General features: G+C 39.1%; 1 protein-coding gene across 1 annotated transcript in view; it reads right to left on the reverse strand.

Annotated features, from left to right (window-relative positions):
- Positions 1-801: 801 nt before the first annotated feature.
- Positions 802-19,851, reverse strand: part of COL4A3 (collagen type IV alpha 3 chain) — a 130,813-nt gene continuing 111,763 nt past the window's right edge. Inside the window, exons 42-52 of the mRNA XM_072719344.1 lie at positions 17,900-18,085; positions 17,141-17,271; positions 14,237-14,309; positions 11,647-11,718; positions 11,434-11,559; positions 10,449-10,547; positions 7,384-7,596; positions 6,368-6,545; positions 5,901-6,015; positions 4,514-4,686; positions 802-3,924 (exon numbers count right to left, since the gene is read on the reverse strand). Of these exons, the coding sequence (XP_072575445.1) occupies positions 3,840-3,924; positions 4,514-4,686; positions 5,901-6,015; positions 6,368-6,545; positions 7,384-7,596; positions 10,449-10,547; positions 11,434-11,559; positions 11,647-11,718; positions 14,237-14,309; positions 17,141-17,271; positions 17,900-18,085 (1,451 nt within the window). The 3' untranslated portion in view covers positions 802-3,839. The remainder of the gene's footprint in view (positions 3,925-4,513; positions 4,687-5,900; positions 6,016-6,367; positions 6,546-7,383; positions 7,597-10,448; positions 10,548-11,433; positions 11,560-11,646; positions 11,719-14,236; positions 14,310-17,140; positions 17,272-17,899; positions 18,086-19,851) is intronic.

The raw sequence follows: 19,851 nt of genomic DNA on the forward strand, positions 1-19,851 counted from the left end.
TTTCTTGATTTGTAAAAATTTCTTAAACACTGTAATAGAAAATGAACAAAGATGTGATTAGGTCCTTTATAGGAAAACAAAAACAAGCCCTAAGAAAAAATACTAATAAAAACAAATACTAATTAAAAGTGACAAATATGTAGCATCACAAATATGTAGTGATCAGAATGTAAATTAAAATAGGATAGGCAAAATTGTAAAAGAACAGCTGTATCCATGGGATGCCCAGGTGGCTCAGCAGTTGAGCGTCTGCCTTTGGCTCAGGGCATTATCCCGTGATCCAGGGGGTCCTGGTATCACGTCCTGCATCAGGCTCTCTTTGAGGAGCCTGGGACTGAGTCCCACATTGGGCTCCCTGCATGGAGCCTGCTTCTCCTTCTGCCTATGTCTGCCTCTCTCTGTGTCTCTCAAGAAAAATACATAAAATCTTAAAAAAAAAAAAAAAAGAACAGCTGTATCCAGAATTGGTAAAAGCATAAAGAGATGGGTGTTTTCATTGTTGATACAGCTGGAAATTCTAACAACCTTCTGTATTTTTGTATGTATATCAAAGACCTAATATCATGTGGGTCCTCTGATTCTATAATGTTCCTTCTAGAGATTGATCTTGAGGAAATAACTGGAAAATGTGAAATGAAACGTGTATAATACATCCATAATAAAACTAAAGTGTCCATCAATTGGGGATTCACTGACTTAACATAGTAAATCCATGCAGTGGACTATGGTATAAATAATGATTAGTTCTTGTCTATTGATGTGAAAAAATATCCATAGAGTATTAAGTTAAAAAAAATCTGATTACAAAACAGCATGTTTTTATTCCATTTTTGTTTAAAAACATATTTACACAGGAAAACTATGGAAGAGCATATACGTTAAATATCTTGGGTGAGGGTGACAGATCATGGCAATTTTTATATTCTTCAAAACTTTTGTATTGTCTGTTGTTTTTACAGTAAACACATATTATTTTTACAATTCAAAAAAATATATTTCCATTTTGAAAAAAAAAATAAGACCAGATATATTTTTTAAAATTTTATTTTTAGACAATACAATAAAATAACTTTTAGCTATAATTACAGAAATATTAGTACATTACAATATTGTAATGTTGTCAGGATATAATAATATAAAATATTCAATATATTTTTAAATATATTTCATTTGGTTATAGAGTAAACATTAAATTAAGTTTAGTTGCAGTAAGTTACATTTGCTGCATAGAAAAATCTTTGTAAGTTAAATTAGCAATAAAATTCAAATTTAGCATTATTGTAATACTTTTATAAATAAGTTACTTAGTAATGTTTACCTTGCAAAAAGAGAGACCGCTGAGAAATCCATTATTTTAGCACACTGTGAAATTCCAAAGTCGAAGCCCCAATTTGAAAAGAAACAAGTTATTTACATTTTATCTACAAAGTTAAATCTTCATAATATAAGCTCTTCATAGGAATCTGGAAAGAAATGCGTGGGAGCTATGTTTTGAGGTTCAGTCTTAGAGGTATGACTGACCAACTGTTAATATGGCTTCACTGGAATGTAAGGCTTCAGCATCACCTGTCTTTCTCATCACTGCTAACAGGGCAAGAGAACACAGAGGCTTGGGTAAGCAGAGGCCAGTAAGTAATTTGGCATTAGCACCACTCTAGGGCTTTTACGTTTTAGTTAAATTAGATGACCGTAGGGTGGTTTGTGACTTTGGACTTTAAAGAGAGGCACAGATGGAGCAATTAAAGCCAGCTGTACCTGGTAAGTGCCTGTAGAATCGGTTCTTGGCTGTTTGCCTACAGCAGTTCCTAATTTTGAGTGTGTTGGAAACCACCTGGAGGGCTTGTGAAAATGCAGATTTCTGGGCCTTACCCCTAGTTTCTGATTCTGTAAGTGTGAGGTGGGCCCTAAAATTTGCATTTGTAGCAAGTTCCCAGAGGCTGTTGATGCCACTGGTCCAGGGACCACACTTTGTAAATTACTGTCCTATCGAGGGTTTGTGGCCATCCGTTAGCCCCTATATGTCATTATTATACAACTGGGACAGTAGGATATTCTTAGAGCAAAAAAGTCTTTATATTAGGTGAGTCTAAGTAAATAATCTAAGTAAAATGCACTTTATAATGTTTAAATGTAAAAATGGCTTGACAGCAGTCACCTGAGCAATGAAGGATGTGAACTATGGTCACAGTCTGTGCTAGCCTTTGGGGTTACACCTTCACCTACAGAGCCACAGAGACAAAAGCAATAACCTGAATTTAAATATCAGCACCACCAACACCACCTGGGTGGATCAAGAAACATCTTCAGAGCTTTGCCTCAGGATACCTGACCTCTGAGATCCACCAAATAGCGCTACCATCAAGTTCAAGTGGTTCTTAGTGTCTTGCAGATTTTTGTTTTCTTAATTTTGTTCCTACCTTGGCTTCTGTGATGCCTAAGAGAAACTAGATGTCCTGGCTTTCCCTGGCAGAAGTCTTGTTTGTAAACCTTTATTGAGGCCTGCTGAATAATGATGATGGAGTGTAAGAACAGTGACAAAGGATGAAAAGGGGAGAAAAAGCCAGCTCACATATGTGGGAGTCTTAACGGCAACAGCTAAGTTAGTTTTCTGGGATATCAGATCAGAAACATTAGTCTCTTTTTCTCCCCTTTGCTGTCTGTAATTTTGCACCGTGCCTGGGGCATGGCTTGGTGCTGAACAAAATGCTTGTTTAGTTGAATTAAGTAACCTTGGGAATGTATCAACACACTGAAAAGCAAGTCTTAAGACCTATATCTGCAAAGCTATACAATTTGTACATTAAGATTTTTACACGATTCTTTCAACATGGTTGGTGAGAACATGTAATATAAAACACATTTTTTTTACAAAGAGTTAGAGAAATAGGGACTAAATCTGGAAATACCTAGGTTACATGGAGTATGAATGTGTCACAGCAAAAGAAAAATAGTTTGAGCCTGATTAGTCAGCAAATGTCTTAAGTGTTCTCAACATTTATAGGGATGGGGATAAAGTGCACATCAAGTAAGTAGTGTCCTTATTATTTGGGTGGGTGAACTGGTAAAAAAAAAAAAGAAGTTAGATACATTTTAGAGTATGTGTGTAACAGCATCCTATTAAAACTAATTCACCAAGGGCAAAAATTTGAATGCAAGCAGGTTACATTGCCGCGGTGAAAGGAATTCAGTGGACAAACAAAAAATCTTTTAAAAAATATGAACAAAGCCATTCAGGGAAACCCCCTTTTGGCCTTAGTCTTGGGTACATTTGAAAAAGCGCTAGAATATCCATGAACCTCAGTTCAGTTCCGGCTTCCTCAGGCCTTAGGTTACTGAACAGGTCTGAAAGTTCAGTCTGGTTCATGAGGAGCCATTACTCTACCTGCCCCAACATCTCCTTCCAGTCCCAGGGACTAAAGGGCGTGGTGGCACCATCCTAAACCAATTTAGCCTCCCTGAGTCTCAAAGACTGGAATAGAAGGGGGCAAAATCTTGGGAATCCAGTGGACCAAACAGCTCTTAACTTGTAGCATCAAACTTTACACAATCGCCATTGAGATCATGCAACTGGATACAAGTGGAATATGATTTCAGTGGTGTTTTTTGAAAAGTCTGCTGCCTTACCATGGGAAACTCCGCAAGAGCACAAGATTTAGATACCAGGATCACAGAACTGACTTAAAACAAATGCTTTGTTGTGTGGGGAAACAAATAGAAACTTTGTACTAAGTCATCACAGAACCATATTGTATGGTTAAAGGAAATCCCTAAATAAATGCATATTCTGCATCATTACTTGCTTATTTAGGACAAAAAAAGAACAGTTCTGTTTTATTTCTTCATTGTCTTCTCTTCATGCACACCCGACAGCGACTTATTATCTTTTCTAACTCCCCAGCTTTCGTAGTTGATGGAATAGGTTTTCTGAAACAAAAGCAAAAGACACAAACAAAAGATGTCATCAATGTATAGATAAAGAGGAACTACTTGGCTGGGTTTGAGCTTTATTAATAAATATCGTAGCTCACCTAAACCTTATTGTAGGAGGTATATTTCTGTAAAGGTATGTACATCGATATTTTATGATTTAGTTGTATTTCAGCAGCAGTAAGGAAAACATAGGCTGTAATCCAAACTCACAGATCCTGTCATCAAAACCACCCTTACCCTTTAAATAGTCTGTCCTCCAGGACAGTCAGTTAAAAGCAGCAGATCATTTAGTGGTTTTATTCAGTAGTTTGCTATAAGCTTATAGACAAATGATAAATATATTTGGTGGTGACAAAAATCACATTTTTGGGTCTTCACTGGTGCAGTAGTACAAAACCATAGCTACTTGTTGACTGTAGAGCACTTATCAGGTGGGGGTGCCAAGCTAAACAGGATTTTGTTGGTGCAGGGAGATCTTTTAAAGGTGAGTTCATCGACACACAGGTAAGGAAAATGTAACATAGCAATCTCTGAATAGTTATGCATTTGGGTCATCAGATTAAAATTGACTTTGAATAGTTACCTGAACATTCTTTGGGGGTTTAACGAAGCCAACCAGAAACTGTAGGAATTTGAATAGTAGTTGCACGTGCCTCTTCCGTGACATTCTATAAACGGACTGGCTCGGAACTCTTCCAGACAGGAGCCGGGGGAGGCCAGTGCTTGCCCAGCACCCTCAGAACCTGCACTTGTGAACTTTCACATTAAAAATATCTGGATAAGAATTCTGTGCATGGTGTTCAAATTTTCAGTGCTCTTTTTTTTTTTGTAGTAAAAATTTATTTTTCTTTTTTTCAGTAAAAAAAAAATCATGTGAATTAAACTTTTATACTTCTTTACCCAGATTTGCTAATACTTGAGGTACCTTCCAAGTTGAGGATTAGTCATCAAAAAGAAAGCAAAAGCTATTCCTTCTGCCTAAATGCTCCTTTTCCTTATTCAGCTAGCTTGTTTTCATAGTCCAGGAATCTGCTTAAATATAACCTCTAGGAGGCTTTCCTGGACCTCTCTTCTCTTGAACAATCTCTCTCCTTATTTTCTTCAGAGTACTGATCACCACCTGAACCCATTACTATTACGGTTATTTTGCCTTCTTGCTGACTGTCTACCTTCACCACTAAGATAGAAGTTCTATGACCAGCAGGAACTTTGGTTCATTGTTGTATTCTTTTTAGTGCTTTAAACAATCCTGGCACATGGTAGATGTTCAATAAATACTTGTTGAATTAATAGCTAAATGAATCGATGTCTGCGAGTAAATAAGGGGGAATAATGTATCATATGTGATGCTGTACAAAAAAAAAATGAATAACCACCAACCGCATATGTGCGGCTATCAGAATCACTGATGGTCCAGAGATCTCTTCATTTAGCACTTAACATCTGGGGAATCTTTCTTTAAAAGGCTTTTTCTCTTAGTCCCCATCTTCATATGAATGTCAAAGGGGCACAGGGTAAGGCAAAAAAGATTTTAGAGCAGATAGACTCAGGTTCAAATCCTAGTTTTACCACTGACTAGTTGTGAGACTTTGGGGTCTTCATATTTATTTATAAAACTGTAGAAGACAAAACTACCTCCAGGGTTTCCATAAGGATTATGGGCAATCTATATAAAACAGCTGCCACATTTTAAAGCAGGCATTCTATTACTAATATAGTATTACTTTTCACCTAAATGTCTTATTTAGAATTTATGGGTAAAGTCATTTTTTAAAATGCTCCATTATTTACAAAAAAAAAACAACCTACTTTAAAAAAAGTGTATTTCCAGATTTTCGAGCAAATGTTCATGGAATCCCGTGCGCACTAATGTCAGGCGGCATCAGTCTTGGGGGCCACATTTCACCCAGTTCAATGTAAGGTTCTAAGGGTATTCTTTACTATGAATTTGCTGTTCCTTTCCTCCTTACCATGATAAACGAAAATCCTTTCCAGAGAGAAATCCAGCCATTGGGACATGAGGGAATGTCAGTGGTTTGGCTGTGAATGGCTATGGCAATCGTAGGACCTTCACAGACAGTGCATCTGTAATGTGAAATAAAGAATATGGCAGCTGGGGCGCCTGGGGGGCTGAGTTGGTTAAGTGTCTTGCTCTTGGTTTTGGCTCATATCATGATCTCAGAGTCATGAGATTGAGCCCCACATGGGGCTCTGAGCTCAGCATGGAGTCTGCTTGAGATTCTCTATCTCTGCCTCTCTGCCCATCCCCCCACTAGCACACTTTCTCTGTTTCTCTCTAAAATAAATAAATAAAATCTTAAAAAGAGAGATTATGGCAGCATCAGCACTTTCTGCCCTATATGTGCTGCCTTACGTTCCATTACAAATGAAATGATTCATCTGATCCCATCACAGAGCTAAGGGATTAGATTTTTACCTGCTAATATAAGGCTCCAGGGCCCTGCCAGTAATTGGAGCCATGTCCATTGGCATCAGAGCTGGTGTTGACAGCCAGTATGAGTAGTCATTTCGAGATGCAAAATTACAGACATTGTTGATGTTACAGAACAAGAATGGCATTGTGGTAAATCGCTGCAGGCAGCTGCCGAGAGTTCCTAATGAAACATCAGACTGAGTATCACTTTCAGTACATTAAAATTATATTGAGTAACATTACTAGGTAGAGGCTAATTAAAACAACCTATGGCAGAAATGAGACAGACAACCCCAAAAAAGTTATTTGCAGAATGTGTTATTAAAAAGTTGTGGGGATCCCTGGGTGGCTCAGTGGTTTAGCACCTGCCTTTGGCCCAGGGCATGATCCTAGAGACCCGGGATCGGGTCCCACATCGGGCTCCCTGCATGGAGCCTGCTTCTCCTTCTGCCTGTGTCTCTGCCTCTCTCTCTCTCTCTGTGTCTCTCATGAATAAATAAATAAAATCTTAAAAAAAATTAAAAAGTTGTAACAATGAGAGAAATCAAAGATCCAAGAAGTAAACAGATTCTCCTTCTCCCCCAACCCTCTTAATACTTCCGGTGACTGTTTCTCATCAGTCTGGCACTTGAGGAGTGGTCGAGGTCAGTGGGGAAAATCTTTGCTTCAAAGTATTTCCAGTTATTTAAATATATGCAATAGCTAATAACTAGATAAAGCTTTAGAAAAGCTGCTACTTTTCAGATTAAAAAGCAAACATGACTTAAGGGAAAATTGTTTGCATTGAACAGGACGAGCTAGACTAACACTCATGAGGTAGGCTCCTTCCAGAGCTGTGCATTCCAGAACGAAAACCTGACATTAGGCCCTTGTTGTTTTTTTATTTAACTCTCTTTAAAAAGTGCTTCAAGGTACTCAGGCTTGTTTGCACATCACTGCAGAGAGAAGTACCCCCTGCTACAAAAATTGACAATCCGGGTATGGAACAAAATGACTGAAAACGAGGATGGGGACATTACCCAAGTCTTGTCCATGGGCTTGTTCATTTCCTTGTATGAAAAGAAGAGAAAAGCCACTATAGAGTGGTGCTGTCCCTTCTGGACAGGAAGGAATCACTGTGGTCTGACTATGCCTGGTGAAGATAAAGCCCCTCTTCATGGTCCCAGTTGCAGGTGGTCCAGGGTCTCCAGGTTTCCCCTTCAAGCCTGGCAGTCCATCTAATCCAGGTGGTCCTTTAAAAAATACGTTATACATGTTGTGATACAAACAAAACCTCAAACTCATTTTCTCAAAGTACTAATTTCAATGCTTATGTATATCTGTTAAGCTCCTCCTTAAGGGGTCCTACAGAAGAATGGTTTACAAAATGGCCAAACATTATTAAATGTTGGCTAGTTTGTCAAACAGTACTTCTTCGTCTTATAGATGTTTGTGTATATCGAATGGTGAGTTTTTGAGATGAGGGCTTCTTTGTCTTCCGTGATGCCTCACACAGTGGCCAGCACATTTTATGTACATCTTTTGTGTGCCAATGAATGTACCTTATTTACAAAGTGGGTAAATAAGTCAAATATCTACAATTTGAAAGTCTATTCAAGTGGATAATAAAAAATGACATGTGCTTTTGATAAAGTCAGCAAACATGGAAAACAACTGAAAGTTCTTTTAAAGGTATAAACTTAGAGAAAGTTTTTAATCAATTAATAAGGCATATAAGAACAGAAAAGGTTTTTTTACTGTGATAAGAGTTAGTTTCTTTTATCTATATGAGTTTAATGCCAAATAAGTAGTTTTTATACTTTTTTTCCCCTCTGCCCTAGAGTAAGTTAACACACATTTGTCACTTTCTAAATAATATAGACAGAAGGATAGCTGTCCATTGTCCTGTTCTTTCTTCTTCTTTTCATCATCAGCTAGCTATTATTTATGATTTTGGCACTGGCTTCCATCCCATGTTAGCCCCTGATCCATTTCCACTGCCTCTACACCCCAAGCGCCACCCAACCCACCTTGGGTCCTCAAGAAATGCAAGAGGGTAGGTAGAGACTTGGATTTTGGGCCCGTGAGTCAAAAGAGGTATTATTGTTTCCCACAAACGGCCATGCCCTAGAGTCCGGCAATGCCCCAGTGTAGTCACGACTCAGGAGTCAATCAGGGCTCTTCCCCACAATTTGTTAAAGCCCCAAGATTTTTTTTTTCAGTCTACCCTCTATTCCTGTCTTCCAGGGGTCTTGGCTTATTCTTTGAAATTAAAAATAGACCTATTATTAATATCTAAATTCATCAAAGTCTCATTTCTTACTTGAGTTGTCCAAAATTGTATGTTTTTAATATATCAGATAGAGGAAGATACACATTCTTCACTTTTCCCAACATCTACCCTCATTCCCAGAAAGTGTAATTGGACACAAGCTAAGGATGCCTCCAGCTGTCTGGACAGGAATTGCGATTAGATGAGCATGACAAGGACTGGAAGTGAGCTTCCATGCAAGTATGCATCATAAGGATAGTCTGCATTTCTGAGAGAGAGAGGCCAGGGCTCTCAGTTTATACCTGTTGCTATTAACTCTTAGATCCTTTTATCATTCTTACAAGGCCCTATGGCATTAGGACTCATTATATCTACTTGCTAATGATTCCCAACATGATTTGTAGGGTAGGACCCTCACTCTTGCTATGGCCCAATTCTGAAACTTGGTCAGTAAAGTTTTCAGTTAATAAAATTAATTGATAGAATTATGAATTAAGAGTTTTACATTTTGCCACTTTGGAAAACACATTTTAAGGAAAGTTGAATGATTACGTGTGTTCATGACATTTCTAAATCATGAGTGATTATGCACGATGTCATAATATTATATATTTGTATGTATAATTCTATTGAATTTTTTAACATTCAAGTCTCTAGTCTTTACAGTTTTATTATAGTAGACCTGGTCATAGGTCAACAAATGGGGAAATAAAAACATGTTTTTTCTTACTTTAACAAAATCAGCAATTCTAAAAAGAAGATTTTGTTATCTAGGAATTTTCTAGAAAGTCCTTTTGAAACTTTCGCAGAAGGTAGGTTTTGATCCAAGTATATCAAATTGACATAATAGCTTATGTTCAGACTAAAAAAAATATTTTTTAACAAGAGAACAAATCCACATTTTATTTTATTTATTTTTCAGTAAGTTTAAATCCCGGGGGGCGGGGGGTACAGCAACACACAGATTCCGTAGCCAGTGGCTTTAGCAGGAAGGTTGCTTTGGAATTTGGCATGAGTAGGAGCATGCGTGACTTACTTTCCCTCCGATGACTCAGGTTTGCCCCCAGGAGTCACTGTAGTGTTCTTTACTTGGTACACATAAGCACATCTGTTGCCTAGATAAAATTTAGCTTCATCTCCAGCATAAACACCTTCAAGCTCCAGAAGAGCTATGTGCTTCCTCTGGTTCCGGAGACCCTGCTTACAGCCAGCAAAAATGGCCTTGGACCACAGCCTTCCAGACATATTTGTCATTTTAGAAATCCTGTTCCCAGCAGGTCCCACTTACTTCCCCTCAAAGTTCAGGGACCTTATCCCCACCCAGACTAAAATATTTAAGAGGGCCTTTTTCAGGATAACACATGAGTTGTTCAGTCACTCAGGATTCAAGCATGGGATGCATGGCAGAGTGGAAAGATGGCTTTCCTCAATAAAGACACTAAGCTGCTCTTCTCTTCATATCAAGATGTTCTTTTGAACTGTGTACTTAAATGCCACTACTATAAGTACTTGTTATTAGCTAAGGACTCCTATAAATAATTAAAAACAGTACTGGTCTTCCCAAAAATAGAATTGGTGCTTTATTAGGTCTGTCTGTCCTAAGGCTAAAAATTTGGAGTACATTTATTTGCCCAGTTAAGAGATAGGAAGAATGGTGTATTCCAAAAACTCTTCGTTTTTCGCCTTCTTCCAAATGAACGTTTTGTTCCTGGCTTTTAATGTGAACAAACTGAAAAGCAAGATGACTCTTACAGTCACATATCCGAACGAGACTTCTCTGTATATTGAAACAGTATTCCTTCAGCGAAGAGAACGAGCCAGCTCCTTATTTACCTTGCTCGCCTTTACAACCTTTGTTGCCTTTTTCTCCAATTGGCCCAGGAGTTCCTGGTATTCCATCCATGCCTGGTTTACCTCTTGGCCCACAGGGTCCTAGGCAAAAAACCCAACACTCTGTTGAATGGTTCATACAGGATAAAACGTAGGGTGCCCAACCACCCCAGTTTACCTGGGACTTCCCCAGTGTCAGCAATGAAAGTCCTACAACACTTACAGACAAGCTCGGACAGTTGGTCATCCAACCTGTTACACCCGAAACAAAAAGCACACCCCCCCCTACTCAAACAGAACTAGGAACATCTGAAATAACAGCAGTTTAAAATTGTGCTGCCATTTTGATTTACACTGTTCCAGAATTGGCTGTTCCCTTGTACTGACCAAAGTAGTATCTCTTTTATATCCCAGGTAATTCAGGTAAACATAGAATATAACACTTCTGTTCAGAAGCCTATGAAAATGTGCCAACCCTACACAGAGGGGTTAGTTCGGTTTCCGTACACCAATACTTTGAAAAGATTTCATAAGATTAAACATACATTTGCGTTGACTACTCTTCCAAATGCTGTACAAAGTTTTTAGAAAAGTATATGCATACAGAACTCAAGTTTATTCAGGCAATCATTTAGAAATTAGAGCTCTAAAAAAAAATAAAAAAAAAAAAAAAAAAAAGAAATTAGAGCTCTAAGGCTGGGAGTTGTCAGAGAAGATAGACATAATACTTGAACCTAATAAAAAAACACACATACGCACCCTAACATGTATTTGCTCAAGCTTACTGTATGCACGACAGTTTTCAGTAGATTCAAAAGGTCTTTTATTTGCTGGTCAAGAGTAAAACAAGCTCACCCCTAAGACTGTAAAAAAAACACTGTAATGTGTAACATTTTCTGCAAAGTTGTATCGCTCGCTTGCAAAGCACTTTCTAGAGATTTTAGTTCAACCCTTTCCTAGTAACCCGTCAGTGCTGCCAATGCCATACCTAGGATTCCTGGTGGCCCTGGTGGCCCTGGTTCTCCTGGCATCCCTGGTCCTCCAGCACGGCCAGGTGGCCCTGGGCTTCCTGGAAGGGAGATGATCTTAACCGTGCCAGGGTCTCCACGGACACCTATGGATATAAGCAGAAGAGAATTATGGCTTCACTGATGAGTTCCCCTTTCTTCATGAGAAGCAACACAAAGGAAATAAAACTTACCAGGTGGTCCTTTTGGCCCAATTTGCCCTGGAGGTCCAGCTGGTCCCGGAAATCCTGGGTTACCCTTCTCTCCTTAAAAAAAAAGAAAAAAAAAGATGATTTGATTCCACTTAGAACACTGGGTTCCCTATCTCTTCAGGTTTATGGTCAACTGGAAAGATAGACCTCAGATTTAGAACCAGAGGAGCTGTGACAATGACTACAACTTTTGACATTTTATTTGAACCCAATCAGTCATGTTTAACGTCTTTTTAAAAATATATTCAAGAAATAGGCATTAAGATTTTGTAGTTTAGTACTGAAAGGGAAGAATTCCTAAGAGTTCACTTTTTAAGTCCAGAAACCAATTCAATTGAATATTTAATTTAAAGTATGAAGTAACAATAAAACCTATTTTAGTGCTTATATCGACTGTCACAGTCATGTACTTTCTTGGCTTGTTATTCTAGCTTCACTAAGAGCCCGTTATGTTGGGAACTCTCATGGACGCATCTAGAATATCTGCTTTCATGTAAACTATCAAAATGGTATGATTTCTCTTCCAAATAGTCTTTGACATGAGTAAAAGTTTACCAAGAATCATTGATTTGGAGAAATACTCCTTTAAAAAATCCTGAAATATTATAAATACTATATATGATCACTTAGAAATACTTTAATACTGAATATGGTATTCATAGAAGAGGTACAAGGGTGGCTCAGTTGGTTAAGCATCTTAATTAGCTTCAATTCATGATCCTGGGTCCTGGAATGGAGCCATGCATCAGGCTATTCACTCGGTAGGGAGTCTGCTTCTCCCTCTCCCTCTTGCTTTGCCCCCCGCCCCCGCTTGTGCATGCTCTCTTTCTCTCTCAAATAAAAGCTTTTAAAAAAACAGAGAAATAGGGGATCCCTGGGTGGCTCAGTGGTTTAGCGCCTGCCTTCAGCCCAGGGCGTGATCTGGAGTCCCGGGATAGTGTCCCATGTTGGGCTCCCTGCATGGAGCCTGCTTCTCCCTCTGCCTGTGTCTCTGCCTCTTTGTCTCTCTGTCTCTCTCACGAATAAATAAATAGAATCTTTAAAAAAAAAACCCAGAAGAAATAAAATAATCATAGTACTAAAAGTTAACTGGAAACTATAAATTATCCACTTGGTATCAGAACTTGAGGAAGATGTCCATATTTGTTTATATACATCAGAAGAAGCCTAAGCATTTTTCCTTTTGGGGATTAAAAGTCCAAGTAAGGAAGTGCAAACTTGTCAGTAGTGCCAGCTGATAGATGGTGTTATTCTGAAATTTAAGAGGAATGTGTTTCATGGAACATATTTCAAAAGAACTGATTTTATGAATCTCCCATCTAAATACCTCTAAATATTTTACCAGAACTTTTTTATTTAGTGGCACCTTTATATAACTTCTTTTTAAAAGATTTTATTTATTCATTTGAGACAGGGCAGAGGGAGAGGGAGCAGCAGGCTCCCTGCAGACCTCCTTGCTCTCTCCCAGAAGCAGAGCTTGAGGCAGGTCTGGATCCCAGGACCCAGAGATCCTAACCTGAGCCAAAGTCAGACACTTAACCAACTGAGTCACCCAAGCGGCCTGAGCCTTTATAGAATTTTTTTACAATCTCACATATTCTTGTTCTGAGAGGTGGGGTGTAACAGGTGGGATGCGCTTCCCAGGCTACCTGCCAGTGTTCACCCTCCCCCACAATGTCTAGTGGGAATCCTCAGAATCATTTGCTCTGATTTATTCTTAACTAACTTGTTCCTGAATAGTCAGTGATTTAGGAAGGATCCTGAAAGCATTGAGAAAGGCTCTCTTTCAACTCTACATTGTTCTGTCTTGCACCTGGAAAAGGTTTTCCTTTGTGAAAATGTGGCTTTGTTCCCTTTGGCTACACAAGCACTATTTAGCACCTGTGTAGTCTATAGTAATAGATTCCTTGCTGACAAAAGCAATGGAGAAGATTTAATCAGTGAAGACAACAAATACAGTATTCAAAACCTTATTTAAGGTTCATAGCTTCCTTATGGGAGATGTGAAAATTATTTTCTGAAACCTGAAGTTTACATTTATGTGGACGAAAATTTTAAACTTAAAACCCCCCAAATTATAGTTCTCTTCTGATTAAAACACAATACATGTGCCCAAACAACAAATACCTAAATCCACATATAAAAATTTACTTACCCTCCCCCATTCATAGTTTGGTAAATACTCATTTAGATTTTCAGCTTTTTAAAATTATAACACATATGCAAGTTAAAACAAGCAAATTCAAAGAAATACTATTGATATTGATGTAGTTGCCCATTCCTAACACAAAATACATCAGTATTCTCAAAGGTAACCACTTTAAAATGTTTTATTTATTTTATTTGTTTTACTTATTTATTTTTATTTATTCTATCCTTAACGTATGGATTTAATTTTTAAGATCTCTGAGTTTGGGTGCTGGTGGTCTTCCTTCTTCACTCATAATAACCAAGGTCCTATTTGCACCCCAACTGTCCATGGTGACCAGAGTTTTTCAGTAATCATTTGCATGCCCTAAAATATAAATCACAGTCATTGTCTTTGCATCCAAAGAGTGGACAAAAACAGTACCTTTAACACCTGGAAATCCGTAGAATCCAGGATCGCCTCTGAGCCCTGGCAGACCTGGGCTCCCTGGTGCTCCCTGCATTTCAAATAAAAGGGAGCAGAACCGAAAACAAATTTCAAAAATCACAACAGTCGCTGCAGTTTTTTCTTTTTTTTTTTTTTTCTTTTTTCAAGCAGACAGTATATAATAGTACATTGGGTCAGAATGAGCTGAAGTGGACAAACATCACTTTTACCTTCCCATCCATCCAATCCCCCTTTAGCTCCTCTGCCACCTAGACCTCTCCTTAGGATTACTGCTGTCAATAAAACAGAAGCCAAACCTGCCCTTAGGCTCAAGAGCAAACACAGCTTCTGGACATTAATGTCTATTGTATGAGTACTAAACACAACTGAATGTTCTGTATCCTAAATGGAACTGCCCAGTATTTGGAGATCTTTCAGGAAGAGTAGGCACTGGACTGTCAGAATGAAAATTATAATTTTTTATTTGTAATTTTTGCAAAGACAATAGGGCCAATATTGAATTGTGCCACTCATCATCCTAACTAAGCTGGCAGAGTTATAAATTACTCCGGGTCAGAGGGGTAGGCATGTAAAGTGTCTAGGGATTGGGAGCATGAAGGGGTTGCCAGGGGAGCTCTGGTATGCACTTTTGGCAAGGATGTAGTGGTAAGACCAGGAGGAGATGCCCCCTCCTTATGAAGCCCACACTAATTGCCCTTGTAGCCATGGAGTGCTCAAGCAAGGTCACAGGAAAAGGAGAAGAGGGCAGAGCTTTAGGAAGGAGCTACATATCAGAAAGTAAGTTAAATCTACCATTACACTGTCCATATGAATTGAGACAGAATCCTATTACTTGAAAATAATGAACTGAAAGTCATTCAAAATGACAAGAATAGCAAAACTGGCCTCTGGGCCAATTGTCTTTGGAGCAAGAAGAGGAAAGAAGGAATAGTCCTACTGCTTGAATAAGCTCTTGTGAGGTCAAAGAAAAAGGGAGAGAAAACAGAACCACCTGGTCAAGAACTCTCAGGCTCCTGAGGTCTGGCTTGTTCTCCAGAGGCAGAAGCAACCAGGGAGGAGTCACTGGTACCAGGCTAAGCCCCTGGGTAAGGAGGGCTCCATGCAAGGAAAGGACTGTTCAGGGCACAGAACCAGTTTAGACATCCATCGAGAAGAATTATCTTTGAGGTGCAAATGTAGAAGCTCAGACTTGCTCTTGGAAACACCAAAGGACTTAAGGGAGATCACATTTCCAAACAACACTTTCCACAGTCCAGTGCCCTTGGAAGGACATTCCCTGTGATTACAGAATCAGTGTTGGCCACTTTCAAAGATTCATGGAGAACATGAGAGATATTGAAGACTGGGCAAATAGTGCGTTTAAAAAAAAAGTTTTAAAAAGGTAGATTCTGGAAACCGAATACCAAGAGAACTTAAGAGAACATAACATGATTCCTGAAACACCACCAGGAGCACCTCATTGCCCATCAGTGATGAAAACACAGAACACTGAAGATATAACTGACTCTTTCATCAATCTCCCAGAATTTGATGTAAACAGGGGGAACGGGTTTTTCAAATATGCTGTGAAGGAGAAATGAGGTAAGATGGCCCAGGTGTCCAGTGAGAGACTTAATTCAGAGAACTTCATAGGCTGGGAGCATGAGCCTAACTAAACACAATGACATCTATACAAAAATAAATGTGAAAGTTCTGCACTTAGGTCACAAACAAACAGGCAAGAACTAAAAGTAATGGAGAAAATTTGGAAGACATTCATGAGGAAAAGGTAGGCGTGTGTGCGCATGCGTGCCACAGGCTCTGGTTGACCAGAAGCTCACTGTGCAGTGACAATGAGCTGACATGGCAGCCTAACAGCCCAAGCAGAATTTTTGGTTGGATTATATGATGGTGATTTTCAAGTTGGTGAGAGTCTTCGCTTCCTTAGCCACTCCGTGGGGATATTGAGTTCTCACTTGCAGGGGGTATTTGTCCCAGGGGCTACATTTTTAAGGAAGATACTGACCAACTAGGATATATTCAAAATAGATGCAGGGTTGATCAAGTGTTAAACTGAATTTGAAAAATACAGGGGAGAAAATACTCGAAGCAAGTGGGAGCTATTTATAAGCACTAGAGGGTACATCAGGGGAAAAAAGGAAATAGACATTCAGGGTATAGCACAGATACATTTTTAAAGATTTTATTTATTTGTTCATGAGGTACACAGAGATAGAGGCAGAGACATAGGCAGAGAGAGAAGCAGGTTCTCTGTGGGAAGCCTGATGAAGGACTCAATCCCAGGACCTCAGGATCATGACCTGAGCCTAAAGCAAACCCTCAACCACTGAGCCAACCCAGGTGCCCCTAGCACAGGTAACTCTGAAAGCATTATTACTAGAGGAAAATTATGTTGTCCTCTAGAGTGATCCCAAACTCTTTAAGTGTAATATATATTATTAATATATTATTAATATATTAATATATATTAATAATATACATATATTATAATATGTATTATAATATATTAATAATATACATATATTATTAATATATATATTACACTTAAAGAGTTTGGGATTGCTCTAGAGGACTATATATATATATATATATATATATATATATATATATATATTCCATTGCTAGAATTGCTTAGAGTCTCAACAAGAAAAACTCAGGAATAACATGGAAAAGGGTCCCCTACAAATCAAACTACTAGAGGCCAAATCTGTCCAACTCTGAAGATTCTCTCAACCTTCCAGACTCTTCCCTTGGGTGCACAGAAACATCACAGACGGGATTTTTTTTTTTTTTTTTTTTTTTTTTTTGCCTCTGGGTACATCTGATCCTGGCAATTGATTTAGAAGAATATAAGAATTCAAGATAGTTTTCCACACTTACCGGTTGACCCGGTGGCCCCTTGTCTCCCACAGTTCCAGGCAGACCTCTGGGGCCAGGCTCACCCATGAGTCCCTTGTCTCCTTTTATGCCTTTCACGTGGCTCCCTGGAGGGCCTGGAGGACCAGGCTCACCTGAATTTACAAAGGGCCTGTCAGTATTGCCAGTCAGAGAGGTTGGCCAGTTCTGTCGGTGATGTTTTCAGAGAATGGATAAACCCTGCACCTATTGTTACCCTGCATGTTCTTTGTGTTGTGTGATGGGTTTGTGGCAAAGAGAGAATGAGATAAAGCAGGGAAGCACCTGGCCCAAGGCAGGAACCGTGTCTCCCTCCTAAAGGTCTATTAGAGCAGGATCTTTGCAGAGCACAGTACTCAATACTAGCAACTCAATAAATCTTCATGATGGGATGCATCTCTCTCCTTCAGGCTTATCAATTTGTCATTGACTAATTTTCCACTAGCCTCAACAGCACCAACAGCTTTGATGAGCATCGAGTGTCGTATGGAACAACTGAATCAATACTGTACACCTGAAACTAGCATTACACTGTATGTGAACTAACGCATTTAAATCAAAACTTAACAACAGGATCACCACCACCACCACTTTGCTGCCCTCTATGTGTGAGCCAATGGGCTGGAGAAGGTGAAGACCAGAGGTCAAAAGGAGCAATGAGGTCATACCAGCAGAAGGCCAAAAGCTTCTATTAATAGTCCAACACTCTTCATTCTTTTATCTTATTAAAAGTAGACCCTCTACCTGGGTTTCCTCTGAAGCCTGGTGGACCTCGATTTCCTTTCTGGCCAGGGATGACTGCACCAGGAAAACCTGGTGGCCCTGGGAGTCCCGTCATGCCAGTGGGTCCCCGTGGCCCGGCATCTCCCATTGCCCCTTTCCTGCCCGGGGGCCCTGGTAGGCCTGGGGCGCCCCTGTCTCCTTTGGCTCCTATAAAGAAAAAAGTCTGGTAAGATTCATAATGCCTTGTACTTGGGGTTACAGCATAGGGGTATCTCTGGTAATGCAGACACTGTGTTTAAAGAGTCATGAAAAAATAAAAATAAAAAAAATAAAAGAGTCACGAAATATTTTTTAATAGAGGCCTACTAGGAACTGAGTTGAGCCTTATTTCTGCCTTCCTTTAGTTGTTTCATTTTGGCAAAGTGACCTCACTGTTGTATGTGTCAGTTTTCCTATTTTAAAAATGACAGTTAAAACCTAATATAGTTCAGTCTTTAAAGATCAAGTGAAATAATACACAGATGGAAGAGGGTAGTATAAGCTCTAAAGTGTTCTCTATCTACATGTCGCCAGTATTATTATTATCTGATGAACTTTAATTACAATAACATTATTTAATCAGAGCCAAACTTCCTGGCACTGATGTGCACATTTGAAGAGTCACCCAGCTATACCCAGACAAAGCAGCAACAAAGTCGAGGTCACTATTCTATCCTCTGGTTGCCTCTCCCCCTGGATGCAAACAACTACCCTGGAAGGGATGAATGTGGCCAGAGGTTTGTCTTTACCAAAGAGGATGCCCAAGAGGTCACCGCTTAATTACTAATATTTTTCATCTTGGAGAACCTTCAAGGAATTTGTGCTTTGACATTCATGAATGTGTAATGTTGTGTGAATTAAAAATAACCACTCCCTTCTCTTTTCTATCTCTGCATTATTCTCGAAATAGTAAATGGGACACAGGTAGGAGACAGACAGGAAGGAGAAGAAGGGAAAGCCTGGATGAGCAGCTATCGCAGGGAAAGGCTTGGGAAGTTATTATGTAGGAAGACGGTGATGATGAAATGGATGAATATTGAAATATTGAATGTCTAGCCTTTGTGTCTGATGTTCTCCAGCTTTTTTATGAAGATGTTGGGTAGATGATTTCAGCTCACTCAAGCTCTGAAATGCTGTATTTGTATGACAGGGTCTGGCAATGGTCAGAGGCACCGTGATGCAGTCTTAGGTTACATAGTTCATGCCCACAAAGATGCTTCCTTGTTTACAGTATGATTCCTTCTTAGCACTTGGGAGAATTAAAACTAATTAAAAGGATTCATACCTTCCAAGCCTCAATGAACTCATGTCTATATTTTAGTTATTCTAGAGGGAGGCACATAATAATTTACTTACATAATTAGGCTAGTTATTATCTTTTTAAGGCTTTTTTACTTAAGATGATCATTTTATGTCAGATTTTATTTCCAAATAGATGCCAAAGTGTTCTCACCCAAATGGTTAAACTGTGAGCTTTCTCCAGGAAAATAGGACAAGCAGTTTCTTTTTGACCATAGTTCTAAAACTGATCTGTGATCTGAGGGAGAAGCCTTTGTGCACGTTGGGGTAGGGTAGGTGGGGTCTGGGAGGTATGAGAACGTTGAGCCCAACCAAAGAGACTATGATATAATCAAGAAACAAATGAAAAAGGACAGCTCTTGTAAACTTTGCACAGTTGAGCTGGTAGGTCAAGAGGGAGTTCCCGCCCTTCTGAGCTTCCTGCCCCAGTACCTGGCTACTCCTTGTTGGTTCTTGCAAGCATCAATATCCTGAGGTTTTCATTCACATGAGCCCTTTTTGCTAATAAAATACTCCTATCCACAGGGCCCATATCTAAGAAAGGTCAATAGAAGGTGCAATCTAATATTTCTTCTGGCAGATTTCTCTACAACATGGAAAAAGATTGAAGAAGCTGCTTATCTTGTAAAACACTG

The sequence above is a fragment of the Vulpes vulpes genome, chromosome 9, assembly GCF_048418805.1.
Source record: "Vulpes vulpes isolate BD-2025 chromosome 9, VulVul3, whole genome shotgun sequence".
Lineage (NCBI taxonomy): Eukaryota > Metazoa > Chordata > Mammalia > Carnivora > Canidae > Vulpes > Vulpes vulpes.